At 40.6% G+C, this 19,166-nt stretch overlaps 1 protein-coding gene across 6 annotated transcripts in view; it reads right to left on the reverse strand.

Moving 5' to 3' along the window:
• Window positions 1-19,166, reverse strand: part of LOC130922688 (coiled-coil domain-containing protein 102A-like) — an 88,229-nt gene that overhangs the window by 58,332 nt on the left and 10,731 nt on the right. For 4 of the 6 annotated variants that reach the window (XR_009064566.1, XM_057847603.1, XM_057847613.1 and 1 more), the window contains 2 exons: window positions 17,885-18,322; window positions 6,220-6,612 (listed from right to left, as the gene is read on the reverse strand). Coding sequence is in view for 5 of the 6 variants with exons in the window: in XM_057847603.1 (XP_057703586.1) it covers window positions 6,220-6,612; window positions 17,885-18,235 (744 nt within the window). In the remaining variant the exon portion in view is untranslated. The remainder of the gene's footprint in view (window positions 1-6,219; window positions 6,613-17,884; window positions 18,323-19,166) is intronic. The other 2 variants (XM_057847622.1, XM_057847632.1) reach the window with 1 other exon arrangement.

The following is a 19,166-nucleotide window of genomic DNA, read 5'->3' on the forward strand; positions in this document are numbered from 1 at the left end:
TAAATAAAATAAAAATAATAATATAATAATTAATAATAAAAACACTATTAATTAAATAGATAATAACCAAATAACCCGCTCTGAATTCTTCAAGGAAAAAGGCCAGGAAATAAATAACACGATTGAGGAAAAAAAAAATTCAAAATGGCCGGACCAAATGTGGAGGCGGGCCGTATTTGGGCCGCGGGCCGCAGTTTGGGCACCCGAAGAAATGCCGCATCCAAGCGAGTGAGCGTGCGAAGTGAGAGAGGGAAACACTTCTACAAGCCTACGTTCTTTGTTAATGTTAATATCCACAGAGGCAACGCCTGTATGTATAATCTTTTGTGCTGTTGTTGTTGTGTTTCCACTCGCGATCGGACACTTAAATCCAGTTGTGTAGTGGTTTGAACGATGTGCTAATGCTAGCGAACGAATGCTAACCATACTGTTATTAGCAGCTAATCATCGCTGATTTACGTTGATGCAAACCTGTTTGTTATTGGGGACGAAATTGATTTGTTTCATTTCTATTTTTAGTTTCACTCTTCAAGTGATGGTTGAATAAAGTCAGCAAATCATACCAACGTCTTCTGTATCGTCATTTCGGAGTTTAGCTAGCTGTATAGCTGTCTCAGTGAGGACAGTGCAGTCTATTCCCTCCCGATGCAGTTATCTCCACCTTGCAATGACTGCAAGTCGCTTTGTTGTAATTTTTCCTCGTGAAGTGAAGACACACTTTCGAGCGTTTGAAACTACGTGCTGTCATTGTTATGTTTATGGCTGCAATGCTCGTGCTTACCCGTCGTAACCTTTCATTTTCACACTCTTTCCTGGTGAAGTGTAGTCCAACTTTGGAGCGAGTGGTTCTTGGCGCCATGCTAGTTTGATGCGTCTGGACAACAAGACACGTCACGACGCAATATGCGTCTTTAGGAATCGTTAAAGGGATCGTTAAGGCTTTTTCATTGTGATGTCGAGGCCTCGAAACACTCGGAACCGGTTCCGAATTGGAATCGGATTTCGATTCCCATCCCTAATCATCAGTAGCTATTACATATGCATTTTTAAACACTCTCAAGAACAACTGGCACACTATTAAACAGGCATTTCTTAGGAGAGCATTTAAACTCCTCGGCCAATATGTATGGCGAATAATAAGGTTGGGCCTGTCGCGATAACAAATTTTAGTAGGCGCTAAACTGTCTCATAAATTAGTGCCGATGTGCAATATTATTGGCCATTTGTTTCAACCAATTCAACCACTAATGTAGTGACAATACATCGTAATAAATCACCCATTCAAATGCAATAAATTTTTATTCTTAATCACAATATATTAGATATAATACTTTTTATAAATCAAAATTATTCATTGCCGAACAGATTTTTCATAATGGGTGTCATTTTAAAGCTATTCTTCGGGTAAAATCTGAAGTATGTCAAATCCACTCCAGAAAATCTTTATTTACATGCTGAACATGATGTGCTTTTATTTTAAAATGTTCACCGGAAGTACATTTGCAAACCCGCTAACCATAAGCTTTACACTCAGTGGGGGAAAAAAAGTGCAATTCTATTTTCGTTATGCATGTAGTTTCATGTTTTAAGTGTCGCCTTTTAACCGTGAGTTTGCATTTAGGAGAAGAGTACCAATGTTTTATATCAGGCTAAACTGGTTAGTACATTGTCTTTTTTCAATTAGCCACAATGTAGCAAATCTAACATTTTACAATGTTTAATACAGATGTGTTTCCTTATTTTGTATGTGTGAACTGTAATTCTACAGTGTGTTGATGACCAATAAACATCTGCTAAAGGAACCGGAGTCTTATATGCAGTCAACACGCACGTTTGCCGAGTGCATGCAGCACACGCATACACACGCACGCACAAATAAATGCACGCACGCACACACACGGTGATAAATCGCAGCCGGTAAAATTGCAGCCTTCATTTTTATTAACCGTGCGATTAATTGACTTATTACATATCACGACAGGCTTACGTAACAAACCCCTCAGTTATAGGAACAATCGGTACCTTACACCAGTAGTTTGATTGACAGTCGGCATAGTGGAGGAGTGTGGTTTCAGCAAAGTCATCGGACACGCCTACAGAGTCTCAGAATTAAAAGGCCAAACCTTTTTTCTCAGTTTTTAATCAATTTTCTTACTCATGCAATTTTAGAGTGTTCAATCAGCCTGTTCTGATCTGCATGATTTTGGGATGTGGGAGGAAACCAGAGTCCCCGAAGAAAACCCACACAGGCACGGGTAGAACATGTAAACTCCACACAGGAAGGCCTTTGCCCGGGATTGAACCCTTGACCTATGAGGTGGATGTGCTAACCACTCAGCTACTGTGCAGTCTTATTAATTGTCAACAAGTCAAAAAGGTAAAGCGAGACTGAGCAGCCTTGCCTGCACTCTCGTTGGAGAAACATTTTTGTTAGCTCTCCATTGACCTTGATCGGTGCGATTGGATTGTCATAGAGTGCCTGGATGACCCCTATAAACTTATCCTGAAAGCCAGACTTGGCGAGAAAGACCCATCTAACAGAGTGAAATCCTTTCTCAGTGTTCGGACTCAAAATAAAGGACTGTATTTTCGCCATTTGGATTTGGTTTATAATAGGCCTGAACGATATATCGTTTAAACATCGCCATCGCGATGTGCGCATGTGCAATAGTCCCATCGCAAGGACGTGCGATAGTTTTTTAATTTCATTTTTTTTAATCCACAAACGTTTGTTTTGAGGAAGGAGAGGGAAAAAAAAGCGCACAGCTTCTCTTTCTCTCCAGCAAGTCATCGGCTCCTCCCCCTCCCCCTGCAACAGCGGAGTGGAGGGAGGAGGGGCCGAACAGCAGAGCGGAGGGAGGAGGGCTCGTTCTCAAAGTGAAAGCAAGCAATCAACACGTTGGAGGAGCAAGGAAGACTGTATCCAAAAGGAGTTTTGGAAGTATTTTGGCAAGAACAAGACTATAAGGGACAAAAAACAGCCCTGTCGACAGTGCCTCGCCATGGTTGCCTCAACAAGAAGTAATCTGTCAAACATGTGGGACCATTTAAAACGCAGGTATCTATGCATTCCTGCTACGAGCTCCCCATCAGAGGCTTTTTAGCACAGGTGGGAACATTGTTACGTGCCAACGTTATTGTCTCAAGCCTGCTATAGTGGATAAACTAATAGTCTTGGCCAAAAACCTATGAGACCCAGTTGAGAATTGCTGAGCAAGGAAGGTGGACGATATGCAGACAAATACATAACACAGCTGAAGGAATGTCTTTTCTTCTTTTAATGTGACAGCTATCAGGAAGGCAGGAAATTTGGGAGTTAAAATGGTTCTGTTATTCATCACAGTTATTTGCAGTTATTCAGTTCAATTATTTACAAGTTCAATTGAGTTTGTTTCTTTTATATTTAAATTTATTGTAAACCGTATTTTTCAAATAACTATATATAGTACAGCTGCACATAAAGTTTTGATACTTAATATTTTTGTTGAAATATTTTTACAACTTTGTTGCCGTTTTGCAGTTTTATATTGTTATATTTTGTGTAAACAACTCAGGGGACTAATGCACTTGCACTTTTATTAGTCAGATTTAATATTTAAGTTCAAATATGTTGACAACTTTGTTGTTTAACTGAGGTTTTTATGTATTGTTATAGTTTGTGAACTCTTTTGTCATATTTAATATTTTTGTTCAAATATGTTGACAACTTTGTTGTTTTACTGAGGTTTTTATTTATTGTTATAGTTTGTGAACAACTCTTTTATTTGTCATATTTAATATTTTTGTTCAAATATGTTGACAACTTTGTTGTTATTTTACAGAAGTTTTTATTTGTTATATTTTGTCAAAAACTAAGGGGACTAATGCACCTGCTCTTTTATTTATCATTTAATGTATTTGCTGCTGTTGAAGTGTAAAATATTGTATTCAATAAATGATCTATTTTGTGCAGACATGACTTCTGGATACCTTCATACAGAAATCTTCATCATTAACAAATTAAACGGTATTATATGAATACACTGTGGTCACGGTGTGTTATGTAAAGTATTTCCAAACAACTATTCAAGTCATTTAGTGAAAATTTCTTTAAAAAAGATAGATCTTTTTTTTTTAATATCGCAATATAATATCGCAATATATTGCAAACCTAAAAAAAATCGCAACAATAGTTTTTTCCAATATCGTTCAGGCCTAGTTTATAATATACAAAGTATAACCAATGTTATTGGATGTCAGTCTATGGTGAATGAAGCCGGTCTGCTCCAAAAGGATAAGGCAAGACACCATCTAATCTACAGGCAAATATGGATGCAAACAGTTTATAGTAGGCCTGCACAATATATCGTGAGATTAGTCCCGATCCAATACCGAAAAAAAGTTCGTTTTTTTTGGTAAATGGTGTTACACTTGAATAGCGCCTTTCCACCTTTAAGGCCATCAAAGCGCTTTACACTGTCTCCTCATCTACCTACTGGTGACGCAGCACCAGGAGTAACGTGGGGTTCAGAATCTTGCTCAAGGATACTTGGACGAGTTCATCGGGGGGGAGAATCGAACCCACAACCTCTCGGTTGGGGAACAACGACACTACCCATGAGCCACGCCACACCTCGATACTCACGTTACCGAAAACACTTTAGGCTGTGTACTAAGCTGAACGATGATTAACACGTTTGTTCCTTTGATCGCAGTGCTACCGAGGTGCCTCTGGCCAGATCAAAGCTACAAATCTGTCAAGTACCAAACGCCGGCTGCACTCATGACCAAGAAACTGGTCACATTGCATAGCAGGAGGGAGGGTGAGAGGCTGTGTGAGCATGAAGCAGAAAAATGTAAAACCTGACCCTTTTCACCAGATTCCAAATGGCGGAAAACACAGACAAGACTGAAAAAGCAGTTTCTCCTCTTGCACTCCTCTTTTAAAGAGACTACTGTATTTTAAGCCAGAAGAACAGTTCTGTTTGATAGAACAATACGTGTATATGCTGCCATAGCAGATTCATGGCACATTAAGCACATTTTTAATTGGTCCGTTTTACCCTGGAAACCCCCTTTTTTACAGAAGTCGTGCAACCACTTTTGTTTCAACCCAGCCATAAAACGAAGGTATTTAATTACATTTATTATTCAAAATGTTTGTCATTTTTAGGTTAGAATCATTAATTGATGTCTAATGTTTTGTTAAAAAAAAATTATTCACTCGCGCACTTTTATACATTTAAACAAATTACTTCACGATGAAAAAAATGGCGTCTGTAAAAAAGTCACGGATCTCTACCTCATAACTATTGCTTAATTGATTTTTTCGTTAGTGTCGCATTTTCCCCAATATTTTAGATGATAATCGATCCAAAGGGGGGAAAAAAAGTTTAAAAAGGGGTAAATATATGAAAAAGAAAATCTCGACGACTCCTTGATGTCTGCGATTTTTGCATCGCGACCCTTGTTATAGTACCATGTTTCACCCATAAAATCCCCCAAAAACCCAGCTGTGGCCATTCACAGCTGTATCTTGACACTCGGTGATACATGCTACATGGAGTTTTTGGATCAAAACAAGGTAAGTACGCGATAATACCTCGTTAAAGTCATGCTGTCTTTAATTCTGCTCTCGAGTGCTCTCACCTCCAGATGGGGAATTGCTGTTTAAAAAAAAAAAAACAATTTTTAAATGCCCCCCTGTTCAAAATTTTTTGTCCCCCAGAAAATTGAGATTTTAGGCTTACCAAAGATGTACAGTATCACACATGCATATCGGACAATTTTGAAAGTTGGCCAAATTGGGGGTTTTAGAGCGGAACTTAACTTTCACTAGTTGTAATAGTCATCTTCAGGCTCGCTTATCCTCATGAGTGTCACGAGTATGCTAACTGCGGGCAGGCGGCAAAGTACAACCTGAACTGGTCGCGACAAACAACCTTTTGCGTTCGCACTCGAAGCTTGGGACAATTTTGGAATGTCCAATCAGCCAATCATTTATGTTTTTGGAGGAGGAAACTGGATTACCAGAATACTTACACAGGCACAGTAGAACCCGGAATTGAACCTTTGAACTCAAGAGATTTCTAACCAACCACTCAATCACGCACCACCATCTCGTTGTGAAATTTGAAGGAAAAAAATGTCAAGTCTTACTGATAAAAAATAAGAGTGAATATTAGAACTACAAAGGGGGTTTACAGTTTTAAACAAAATAATTCCACAACACAACTTCACCTTTTGTTGAACTTTTTTTCGTGCGCTCGTATCCATGTCCTTCACTGGTTCTGGCTCTGGTGATGGAGTTACCCCTTCACCTAACTTGTCATGGTGGCAATCAGTGTTGACTTGCATAGTGGAGGGTGAGTAGGTAAAAGCAGAAGGTGAAACAGATGGACTAGAAGAGGCAGAAAAAGCACATATGTGGTGTGGAGGGGAAGACGTAGAACCTCTGGCTGGAAGAGCTGTTGATTCATCGTGAAGATGCATCCCATCATTTCGTAGCATTTCATTCTCCGATGCAAGTTCTTGACGTTCCCGACGAACGTTAGTCAGCTCCTTGGTCAAGGCGTCAAGCCTCTGCCTTAATTGGCGGACATCATCACGTGCACGGTTACGCTCTGCACGAACCTGGGAAAAAGTTCTCTCATCAACTAAAAAGCTCATTTGCACATGTTCACACATACTGTATTAGAAATATTACACATATAGTGTATCACAACAGTGAGTACACCCCTCGCATTTCCGCAGATATTTAAGTACATCTTTTCACGGGACAACACTGACAAAATGACACTGACACAATGAAAAGTAACTATTATATAAGCTGCACACAGACTAATCTATTTTCCCCTCAAAGTAACTCAAAATATAGCCAATAAATCAAGATAAAATGTTTTCAAATAATGTTTCGAACAATATATATTCTTGAATTAAGAACATTTCTGACAAACAAGTTTTTATAAGATTAAATGGAGAAACATGTTGCTTAAAATAAGTCTGTTCAGCTTATTTTCATCCAGCTATTTTTCTTATTTCAAGAAATCTGTCAAATTTACTTGAAGCAATAGCAGATAATTTCACCTACCGGTATTTCTAGTAGATTTACACTGAAAATAAGGGAATTTAAGGTTGTTGTTTTTTGTCAGTTTTAAGGAGCCTTTGTTTTATAAAACTACTAAAGAAACATTTTGAAAACTTCCAGGATAAATGTCTGGAATTTATTAGCAAATTTAAATTGTATTATTTGAACACAAATTGTATTAAGATACACAAGAAATTAGGGCTGCAGCTATAGAATATTTTAGTAATCGAGTAATCGACTGAAAATTCTATCAATTAATCGAGTAATCAGATAAAACGTATATTTTTAGGTGAAGAGCAATTAGAAATATGGACCCCAATCACCAACGTCACACAATCACGTGATCGCTGTATTGTGCTGCCATATTGTCCATCATTGTGTGTCCGTATTGTCAATGATCGTAGTTTCTAAAGTTGGATTCACTTGCAAATTATGGAAGCCCCGGTGCTTTCAGACGCTGTAAACTCATTGGATGAGTTGCATAAAAGCCGTTATTTGGAAAAGCTTTGGTCAATCCAGTCACCAGATCCATATTTGATACCCAAATCGATGTTTCCTCCCGTCCGGTCCCGTCCCGTGCAAAAACCTCCAGTCATACTCCAGTTGATGTTACAATGAGGCGTCGGGTACCCAAATCGGCACCGGCCCGAATATAAACCGACATTTGGGCAGCTGAGCGTCACCATTGTCATGATTGCAAAATGAAACTTGATCCGCGGTTCGACAACGGGCCGCTGTGTGCCGAAAAATAGCCGCCCCGCGTGAATTGTTCCCCATGACGGGAGCGCTTATTTATAACGCTTTATTGAAGTGAAAACATCAAATGTTTTTATTGACGCATTACAGTTAGTGATGCACGATAATGCATTTTTCAACCGATACCGATAACCGATAATTTCCTCCTCATTCCAACCGATAACCGATAATGTCAAGCCGATAATTCTATTAAAAGATTTATGTAAAATTTTAAAGTATACACAAAAGAAAATATTACTGTGCAAAAATATAATTTATTGCTCTTTTTTTCAACATAAAGTATGAACAAGTCGTCAATTCAAACATCTAAATAATGACAGATTGTCTGACATTGTGTAATGGTAAACCTTTGGCAACAATTACAGAGTAAATACCTAAGTTACACAAAAATGCGTTTAAAAGTAAGCCATTCCTAACATATATAACATTAATCCGCTGCAAAACACACCTCCTTAAAACTAGTCAGTTTTAAGTGTAAATCTATTGGCAATAAGTCAAATTATCTGCGATCGCTTCAAGTGTATTTCTCTCAGATTTCTTGGAAGAAAAATAGCTAGCTGAAAATAATCTTAAGAGCCTTGTTTTAAGCAATACATTATTATACTTAATCCTAAAAAAAAAAAAAAAAAAAGCTTCAAGAAGGAAAGATTTTGAATAATATTTGTGGCTACAGAATATTGATTTAAGAATTTGATTATCTACTGTGACTGTAATTGAGCAGACAAATAAGTTAAATAATTTGAAAAGTGATTGCTAATGTTATATGCTTTGTTGCACACTGTGAAAATGATTACCTCAAAAGAGCGAGATGTCATGTACCCATTCTGCAGCGCTTTGTTTACATTTGCGGCTTTCACGACATTTGCGTTACAGCAGCTAAACTGCTACACGGCAGTACTATTTGGACGGAGTTGGAGCTCGCATCCGCGTGCGTGTTGTTTTGTGCCGGAGTTTTATTAAACTGAAAATAAAGGCAGCGTTACAAAGTCATCTGACCGCTCGTCATTTCACATTCTGAATGCATTATTGACTGGCTGACTTCGTTTTCTCCATGTTTAAATGATCTTATAACCACTGTGCCGTCATGATAAGCTTGCTTATCGGACATCACTTTTTCATGAAGAATGGTGGTCGTATAAACTGCATTATTTCTTTTATCCAGGGCTTTGGTTCTCGGGTCATTAAGGTGAAAAAAAACAAAAAAAACACGTGTCTTGTCTCGGCGGCGGCGGCAGCTACATTCGTACCGGATAATCCGCCCGCCCTGGCCGGTTCGCCGCGGCGTATTCGGGTCCTGGCTCTGCTCGCACGCCGTGGGGGAACGCTCGAGAAACCGGGGTGTTCGCCGGAGGTCCAGAGGCCGGGGAACCGGGCTTGGCCCGCCCCGCCTATGGCGAGGCGGCGGCGGCCTGCCGGACTGGCCAGAGCGGCGGGCTCCGTCGGAAGACGGCTACTTGCCGACTATCGGTCTCCAGTAGTGCCGGTGTTAGCCTTACATGCGAATTTACCACCCGCCTTGGGCTGCATTTCCAAACAGCCCGACTCTGTATCGTCACAAGCCCTGTAGTTTAACTTAGTGTTTACAATAGCTTTAGCATTCCTGCTAGCAGCAGCCTCGTATTTGTTCCAAAATTCTTTATGATGCATTTTTAAATGGCTGCTGGGTTAGTGGTTTTGAATGAGGACGCGTTCTTTCTGCCTCGTGGAACTTATACGGTACATGTTTCACAGATGGCGAGAGCGTCGTTTTTTTAGTAACAGCCGCCATAATATTCAACTACTTCTTGTCTTGTAACTCCGCCTCCTCAACCGCTCCTCCCTCAGGGGCTTCAGAGAGGGGAGGGGTTGAGGAGGCGGTGTGCTGAATTCTTTGGTTGCGCACATTTGGAGGCAAAATCAAGTATATAATTATCGGATTGCATTATCGGTTTAATTTTTTTATTATCTGGATTATCTGTGTGACGTCATAATTGCCATTATCGGCCGATAATTATCGGTGACCGATATTATCGTGTATCTTTAATTACAGTAATGAATTTACGACTGTAAAATCAGTTTTAAATAAATAATTAAATTACACAAAATATTAGTACTGTATTTTAGTAACAAATCGTGGACTGGGCCACATCACCATCTTTGAACAGAAATGTATCAGTCTACAGGTTTTCACGACCATATCCCAATGACAATCACACAGGTATGACATTTATTAGTTCAAGCAGAGTAAAATAATACATATTCACAGTACATGATTTATTAGTTCAAGCAGAGTAAAATAATATATATTCACGGTACAAGAAAGTCGTTTCCGTGTGGGCGTTCCCGTCAGGGGGGACATTTCACGCGGGTGGCTATTTTTCGGCACAACACCTGTTGTTGCATTCACCTTCTTGCTGCGCGACCGTGGCAACGAGTTTCGTAGTCTCCGTCTGATTATGTCTGCGATCGTGTTGGTCTCACGACTATTGATGTTTTCGCCACTGTCTGACGGAGACCGAGATAAACAAACTGGAGATGTCGATATGGGCAAAAAAATGCGCATCAGTATCGGATCGGCCGACACGGAAACATTTCGATCCAGACTTCCGATCCAATTTTTTTTTTTCAAATCCGGTCCGGGTTTTCCAGCGCACCGATATACATAAGCCATTACAGTTTTTGCTTCGGTTTCCCTAAAATCCGGTCCGCATTTTACGGCACACCTTCAACAGACTACATTTACATTACCGTCTCCCAATTTACCGAGAGACTTTATCGGTAAAAATGTCAGCTGTGTGGGATCATTTCACCTTAAAGGACAACAAAGACGAAGAGGCAGAGTGCAACATATGCCACAATGAAGTCAAGCATGGTGGTAAAGCTGTAAGAAGTTTTAATACAACCAACCTAATCAAGCATTTAGCGAAATACCACCACAAACAATATGAGGAGTATGTTAAGAAAACCCAAGACAAAAAGAAAGGTCCTACGCAACTAACACTGGCAGAAACTTTTGCTATGCATGACAAACTGGGACTCGACAGTCCCAAAGCCCCGGGAATAACAAGAGTCATTGCCGAAGAATTCATTCTGGATGACGAGCCATTATCTCTCGTGAGTAAAAGACGCACCATCCAACACTTTTATGCTGCATTCCAGAGAAGTGGGAAGTCGGATTTATCCCACTCGGAGGTCGGATACCAGTTCCGACCTCAAAGCGTTCCAAGCAAATGTAAACAACAAAGATGAATGATCGCGACGAGGTGTTTTTTATTTTGGCCATCCAAAGACATTTTGACCTCCACCGAACCTGCCTTCCTATAAGCGATTAAATAGTAGAGGAAAAACGACGGCTGCGTTATTGCCCACACTGTAAACTGCCTTTTTTTTTTTTGATACATCCTTTGCTGATCGTCAATATAAAAACATAGCACAACAAAGATAATTCACTGTATGAGAAAAAAATACATGGCGTCTCAAATAAACTTGATTTACTTCATTATTGTGTTATCATTCAATACGTTTTCTTGAACACCATTTTGTTCATTGACGTCAGATTGAAACAACTTGGAAGTCGGGGTAGTTATTTTTTCTCCGACTTCGCGACTTGGACCTCCCAGTTCGAGTGGCGTTCCAATGATATTTTCCTAGTCGGAGGCCGGAAAAGTCCGACATCATCTTTGTTGTGCTATGATTTTATATTGACAATCAGCAAAGGGTGTAACTAAAAAAAGGCAGTTTACAGTGTGGGCTATAACACAGCTGTTGTTTTTCCTCTACTATTTGATCGCTTATAAAGGAAGGCAGGTTTGCTGGAGGTCAAAATGTCTTTGGATGGCCAAAATAAAAAAAAACACCTCGTCGCGATCAGCCATCATTGTTGTTTACATTTGCTTGGAACGCTTTGAGGTCGGAACTGGTACCATCCGAGTGGGATAAATTCGACTTCATTCGAATTCACTTCTCTGGAATGCAGCATAAACGTCATGCTTGTCTAATAGATATCATATGTATATAGAACTAGATGCAAAATGACAGACTCGACGCCGTTGGCAACACTGAAAACTACGTGCGTTAGTAAACAGCCGCCATCTTAAAGCAGGAGACTTCCCTTGTAGGCTGTTGTATTGAACCTTCCAAGCGAACCTAATTAACTTTTTATCTAAAATACTCCTAAATCGACAAAATCTTGACTTGAATCTATCTTCAAAACCATTTTAAAACTTTCTCATGTCAAAAATAGACAGAAGGGAAATTATGGAATAACGGGAGCAATTTTAACAACTTTAACAGTTGATTCGCAAAATTAAATGAATTGAATGTAGTTTAAAGCTGCTGATACAGAATGGGGACTTGAGTATTTTATTTACTGTTTTAAAATGTTAACTTGATACTTAAATAGTCGTTTATTTAAACCTGAGAGGCTTGTTATACAATTTTTGTAACTAATGCACGAAACATTAAAAGCATCTAATAGCTTGGGAAGTTTGTGGGATTTTCCACTGACAGTTTACAATATTATTTGCACGTTTTACTGACTGACTATGCCATTTCTGTTTGTTATTTAGAATGTTTTGTGTTTGTCACTGAATAAACAGGTCAGTTTCTTGTTACCAACCATTGTGTGTTATTCAAACTCACCTAATTGAGCTGGCTAGTTGTTATCAAGAGTACTAAAACCCTTTTCAACATGAGTCTGACAACTAAGTAAGGAGGCTAAATAACTTTAAACTTTAATACATGCTCAGATAGGCCGGTATCGGTATCGGCCAGTATCGGTATCGGATCAGAAGTGCAAAACAACATCTGTATCGGAAGTGCAAAAACCTGGATCGGGACATCCCTAAAACAAACCGTGCTGCTTTAGAGATTTGCCCTTTTAACAATGGGCACACAAATGACCGTTTATCTTCTCTGTTACTGCAACCAACCGCCACACATGCCTTTACCATTTTGATTAATCAATGTTAACGATTGTCAGGAAGGTTTTGGGGTTCGTTTGCTAGGTGGTGATTCCTTAGACAAGCAGAAAAACACGCAGTAATAGGAGGAATGTACGTAGCGGTAATATGTAAACACGACGAGCTGACGGACAATATGGCGGCACCAGTCAGGGGGGCGGAGTTGTGACGTCACGTGAATGGGGTCTATACATGAGAAAACAAGACATTTCATCTCATATTGAACCATTTTCAGTCAATCAATGTCTTTATTTTCGATGTACATTGTTGAAAACAGCCAACAATTGCATCTCAGATGTAACTAGAATAAAACAAAAGACTAATTCACTGCTTTCACTCAAAAAACTTAGATCTTATAGAAAAAAAAATACATATATATTAGGGCTGTCAAAATTATCGTGTTAACGCACGGTAATTAATTTTTTAAATTAATCACGTTAAAATATTTGACGCAATTAACGCACATGTCCCGCTCAGAAAGTATTCTGCCTTTTGAGAAGTTTTACAGCAAGGCTTTTTGTCCTGTCCAACAGCGAACTCTTGTGGTCGCTTTGCGACATGGTTTATTGTTTTCTTGCCAGTTCATTATGGCTGCACGACGTCTCGGGCTGATAATGTTGTGCTTATGTGATCCTTGGACAAGATTTGTCCGTAAGTATGGTTGTTGTAAAGAATGTACATATTATGTTAGTAAGCGAAATGTTATATTTTTTGTATGAGACGTTTTTGTTTATGTTTAGTGAACATGTATAGCGTGCTAAGCTAACATTGTTGCTATTGCAATGCTTGTGTACTTTTATTTTGTAGTTTTACGACGGTCTAAAGAGGACAATGGTTTGAGGCCATTTTATTAATAAATCAGATGAAAAAGGAAGAAGTCTAATTATTAAGGCGTCGTTCACTAGCTGTCTAGCTTTGGAAAAAGTAGACGCTTTGGAGTGAGGACAGCATAGACAGATTTAAATGACAGTAGAGTGAAATGCCCACTACAGTCCTTATGTACCGTATGTTGAATGTATATATCCATCTTGTGTCTTATCTTTCCATTCCAACAATTTATTTTACAGAATTTATATATAATTTACAGAAAAATATGGCATATTTTATTGATGGTTTGAATTGCGATTAATTGCGATTAATTACGATTAATTAATTTTTAAGCTGTAATTTACTCGATTAAAAATTTTCAGCGGGGTGTCGCCTGCACCGGCGGGGGACCCTGCCTTGCCTGGGGCTGGGTGGGCCGCTGGGGGTCCCGTAGCGTGCCGTCCCGGTTGGGGGGCTGTGGCTGTGGCTCGTGGCCCGGGTGGGCGGGCGGGGGTGGGTGTAGGCGTGGGGTTGGTGATGCGTCCCCTCCTGCCATCCCTGAAGGCCGGTTGATGGGCGCGCGGGTGGCCCAGGGGACCACCCTGGGTCCCGGGGGGGGGGACGGTGGCTCCTTTGCTGGGCGGCGGGAGGAGGGATGGGCTGGCTGCGCATGGCCCCCCCATCCCCCCGCCCGCCCTCCCTCCCCGGGCTGGCTGGGTGGGGGCCGTGGCCCTGGGTTGGCGCCCGCGCGGTTTCTCCGCCCGTCTGCGTGGCTGTCGCGTGCCCGGTGGGGCTTGCGTGCTGCTGGATGTGTTAGGGCATGCTCGGGTTGGGGGTTCCGGTGCCGGGATTGGCGATGTGGCGGCGTAGGGTTGGTCGCCAACGGGCTTACTCATAAGAGATTCACCCGATTACTGGGTTCTAGATCACAGAACTGATTTGTGTACACTCTACCCCTTTCAATCACTTAGCTTATAGTCTTATAGACACCCCCACCCCCATTCTCCTCTTTCACTGGCCAATAGGCCCCCACATGGTGTAAACCGGAAATACATCTCGCTGACGATAGCACCAGCATATTAGTAACTAGTTTAGATGTTCAATGTATTTCCTGTTGTTGTTTGTGTATGTGTTTCTTTTCTTTCTTCTCTTGTATTTCTTTTCTTCTGTCCCCCCATAATCCCTTCCTGTTCGCTGCTTTGTCATAATAAAAAGGTATTTTGAATGATCAAAATGGGAGTATGTCAGACTCTCAATGTGAAACATTAAAACTGTTCAGAATCCAGGCACTTAGACTTCCATTCTCTGTGTCAAACAGCTGAACAGGACAGGTTTAAAAAAAAAAAAAAATTAATCGTTTGACAGCCCTAATATATATATTTCCTACCTAAAAATGCCATTTCGCTTGATAACACACATCACTTAAAAGTTGTTTTTCCCACGTGTTTCAATTGATTTTCCATTTGTGTCAAGCTATTTTTAAGTTCTAGTTAAGTTTGAAATTAGTCTAAACTGTAAGTCCTGACAGGATTTTGAGTTTTTGCAGTGTTCAAAATTAATGTATGATACCTGCTGTATTGGAGCACATTAGGGACAAGTGCTACTTGGTGTTTTATCCAGCAATGACTACTGAGCTAAAATTGACAGTTAGCATTATTAAGTTTTTATTTTACACCCTCATCACTCTACAGCGCTATGTTTTCACAGATCAAATAAAGCCTGTATGTAAGACACGTTAGCCACACATCAACAGTGGTCATAATTAATAGAGACCTAGCCCTCCGCAGGGCTAACGTTACGTGAGCGAGTGACAGTAATGTTATTCTTATCTATTAGCGCTTAGAAGTCTACTGCTTTAAGATGGCAGCTGTTTACAAACGCTGCTGACTCTGTCATTTCGCATCTAGTTCAACATACATGTGATCTCTGAGACGCATCAGACGCTACCTGGTACCACCGTAGCATCATGCGGGCTAGTTTTTAGCAACGTCGGCATCGTTTGTAGCGGCTGTTGGCTGCGTTAAGTTTTTTTTTTTTTTTAATTGTTTCTTCTTCTACTCACGTGACATCAGCGCGTTGTCCCGCATTAAAAGTAGTCCGGGCAAAACGTGATGCTTAGAGCTGTCAAAATGAAACGATTACTCGAGGTGAATAAAATTACTCGGATAAGTTTTTAAACTCGAGTTGCTCGAGTATTCGTTTTAGCTCTACAAGAAATACAAACTTGTTAACTCATTTGCTCCCAGAACCGTATAAATACGTTCTATTTCCAAATGCTTCAGTGTCCCGATTACGTATTTATACGTCTTTTGCGTTTTTTTGTACAAGAAGCATCTAGAGCTTTCGATCTATCGCCAAAACAAAAAACAAGCCTCAAAACGCATTTTAAAGCAGTAAAACTGGCCACTGGAGGGCAGTAGTGCATTTGTTAAGAGCCCACAACTCAATTCAAACAGTACAACTTTATTAGGGAAGCTAGCAGAGCCCCTCCGCAGCTTGTTGCTCATGTCCACCGCACGCTCGAGGGTCCTGCACGGAAACGCGCACGGCCAAACCAGTTCCCCCCCAGGAACATAAGTTCCCCTGGTGAACGAGACAGTGGTCACCACAAAAAAAGACTTTAAAAAAATCCATCTTTACGAGACAGTCGGCAATGAGGGAAAAGTTTAACCGCTGTCGCAGCCACCAAACGTCATCTCTCAGTTAGGTAAGTGTGAATAAATTGTTACTTTGCTATGAAAAGCTCTATTTGGCTGGTTGTTCATGTTATTTTGTAAAAGGAAAACATTATTCAGATGTTTGGGATGACACTGAAGCAAAAAATAGCCGTGTTAAAGTCAAAATTATGTTTGAAATTTTTGCGTTTACAAAAAGCTCATTTTCTCCGTTTTTTCATCAGAAATTGGAAAAATGCTCAAACTAAGCTATTTTCTAATGCTGATTTCTAAAGAATGAAATAACGTATGAACTTACTTTTTTTTTCTGCTGAAAGAAGAGAGTCTAATCTTTCTTTTGGTGGGTTCCATGTTTATATAGCAATAGAACAGAATTTTTTGTGGGCCGTGCAAAATCAGGCAAAATCCAGTAAAATGGCCGGGAGCGAAGGGCCTTGCTCCGGTGAAAATGGCTGGGAGTGAATGAGTTAATCATCTCTTCAGAATCCAGGAATGCAAAAAAAAATAAAAATATTTGTCTTAATACCACTCAAAATTGTCTGTCTAAAGCAGGGGTGGGCAAACTATTCCACAAAGGGCCGCAGTGGGTGCGGGTTTTTGTAGCAACCCATTAAGACGACACATTTTCACCAATCTGCTGTTTTAGAAGTGCAATCAGTTGATTGCAGTCAGGTGCTTCTCATTTCTGCTGAAAACTCACTGGTTATACTATCTGTGCTGGGTCAGTTGGAACAAAGACCAGGACCCACTGCGGCCTTCGAGGACCGGTTTGCCCACCCCTGGTCTAAAGTAATACAACAAAAAAACTTCTTAATCAGGGAATAAAAAAATAAAAAAATAAAAATGGAGCCTTCCTTCAGGAAAATCACTACTGCCTTTGTCCACAAGAGCAGCCAAACTCAAGTCATCAGCCAATCAAACGTGCGTTTGAGGAAAAAACATGGACTGGCACATTCAGTAAATGAAAAAGGGGTTAATCTGAAAATAATGAAAATAATTCACTTAATAATGGTAGGGTCAATTCTATCGTTACAGAATATCTAAATGACCTAGATAACTGAACACAATGCAAATAAGGTTGCTTAAAAGTTGGTGGGGACAATTTGACCATCCTGAAAAGTTGGTAGTGTTTTGTCCCTACCGTGTCTATGCAAACCTACGCCCTTGGCCCCCCCATAAAATTAATAAAACAAAAGCCACCAAGTACAGTTTGTCCTCAGTCGAAACGAAGCGAGAACTTAGGCTGCAGAAACACGCAACATGTTTAGGTTAAGGTCAGGAAATGTGACACGGCTCAAGCCATACGCAATAATGCATCTTTAAATGAGCTTTTCACCCAACCGATAGTCACCTACATCAATATTTTGAACCGATAAGAACTTTGACTATCCGACCCCTTCACAATGAATTCTATCTTTGCACGTATGGTACTATTTGGGGATATTTTCTGAAAAATCCAAATTCCAGAATGTCAGTCCCCCCCAAGTCATTACCCCCCCAAATACTTTAAAGTAAAAATAGTCCTATTTAAGTTTCAGACGCCAAGATAATATTCTTTTCATTTGGAGATTTTGATAAAGATTAGTCATCAAGTCTACTGAGTGTACTACTTCTTAATAATATGGTTGTCAACGATGTACCTTGCTCCATTTCTCTCTCCAATTTGCAGTGCAATCTGACCACCAGCGCATGGTTTTCTCCATCTGAGCCGCTCTGGCCCGGGCTTCCTCCAGCTCTCGCAGTCGCAGCTCTTCTCTGCTCTCCCAATCGGCCCCGGCGGCCTCGCCCATGATGCCCAAGGCTCCCAGGCCTCCAAGCCCCGGCGAAAGCAGAAGCGGAGGGCTGGAACTGGAAGTTTCTCTATTCGGGCTCGGGGCTAGCCCGACACTCTCTGTGGAACAAATCCTCCTATCCGACTCCATACCAAGCCTGCACAGTACTTCACCTCCTGTGGACTTGCTTTCCTCAGATAATTGCGGAGAGTGGTTCATAATCGGCGGTTAATCGGACACGAAGGTGTATGATGGGGTAGAATTTGATTGTGACGAGATCATCATCCACTTCGGTCACTCGTGAACCTAAACACAAAGACAGTAGCTTATGAGGAACAAAATATAAGATGCACAAAAACCTTCTGCTTTGCAATGTTCAGTTGCCTCTCCCGAGAACTCAACTTATATCGGGGACACAGGAGATCAGTCTCAAAAGTCCCAAAAAGATTCCAAATAACTCTGAAGCCCCTTTCACAAACATATGCCGCTAAATTCCCGTGTAAGGTGATGAGGGATTGACCTGCATCATTCCTTTCACGCATGTAGATATCCAGGGAATGACGCGGGTTGGACAATTTCACAGACTACTCCAATGTTGCCCACTGGTGCACTCTGTGCGGGGAGGCCTGCTGGCGTTATTTTATAACCCGTCACTTTTGGTCAGCATCGGCTGTCACATTCTGTTGGTCAAATCTTGTTTTGTTACAGAGGGAGCAGGGGGCTGCGAGTCACATCATCACTCGAATTTTTATCTCAATCTGAAGGGGTGCCATTTGTTTGTGCTGCGTTTGCGCTATTTTTGAGAAAGAATTGTTAATCTCAATTATGATAGCGGCACAAACATTTTTTTTCCCAAAATTTTCTTTAAATTTGCCTCTAATGGGTGGGCCAACTTCACGGTAGTGCCACTTAAATCGGGTTGTATGCTCAAAGGTCACAAAGCAAGAAAGGCAGGGGAATACGCCTGCATGCAGATTCTTGAAAAGCACCCTACCAGTATGTGTTTGTTCTACAAATCAGACATTATTTTCCAGTTTCATTGAAAATGCAGAACAAAGTGCGTCCCTTGTAGGTTTGACAAAGTGTATTTTTGTTTCTGAATACGGGACGATTCAGTTTTTCACGGGACGGTTGGCAACCCTATCACTGA

Source organism: Corythoichthys intestinalis, chromosome 1 (genome assembly GCF_030265065.1).
Source record: "Corythoichthys intestinalis isolate RoL2023-P3 chromosome 1, ASM3026506v1, whole genome shotgun sequence".
Classification (NCBI taxonomy): Eukaryota; Metazoa; Chordata; class Actinopteri; order Syngnathiformes; family Syngnathidae; genus Corythoichthys; species Corythoichthys intestinalis.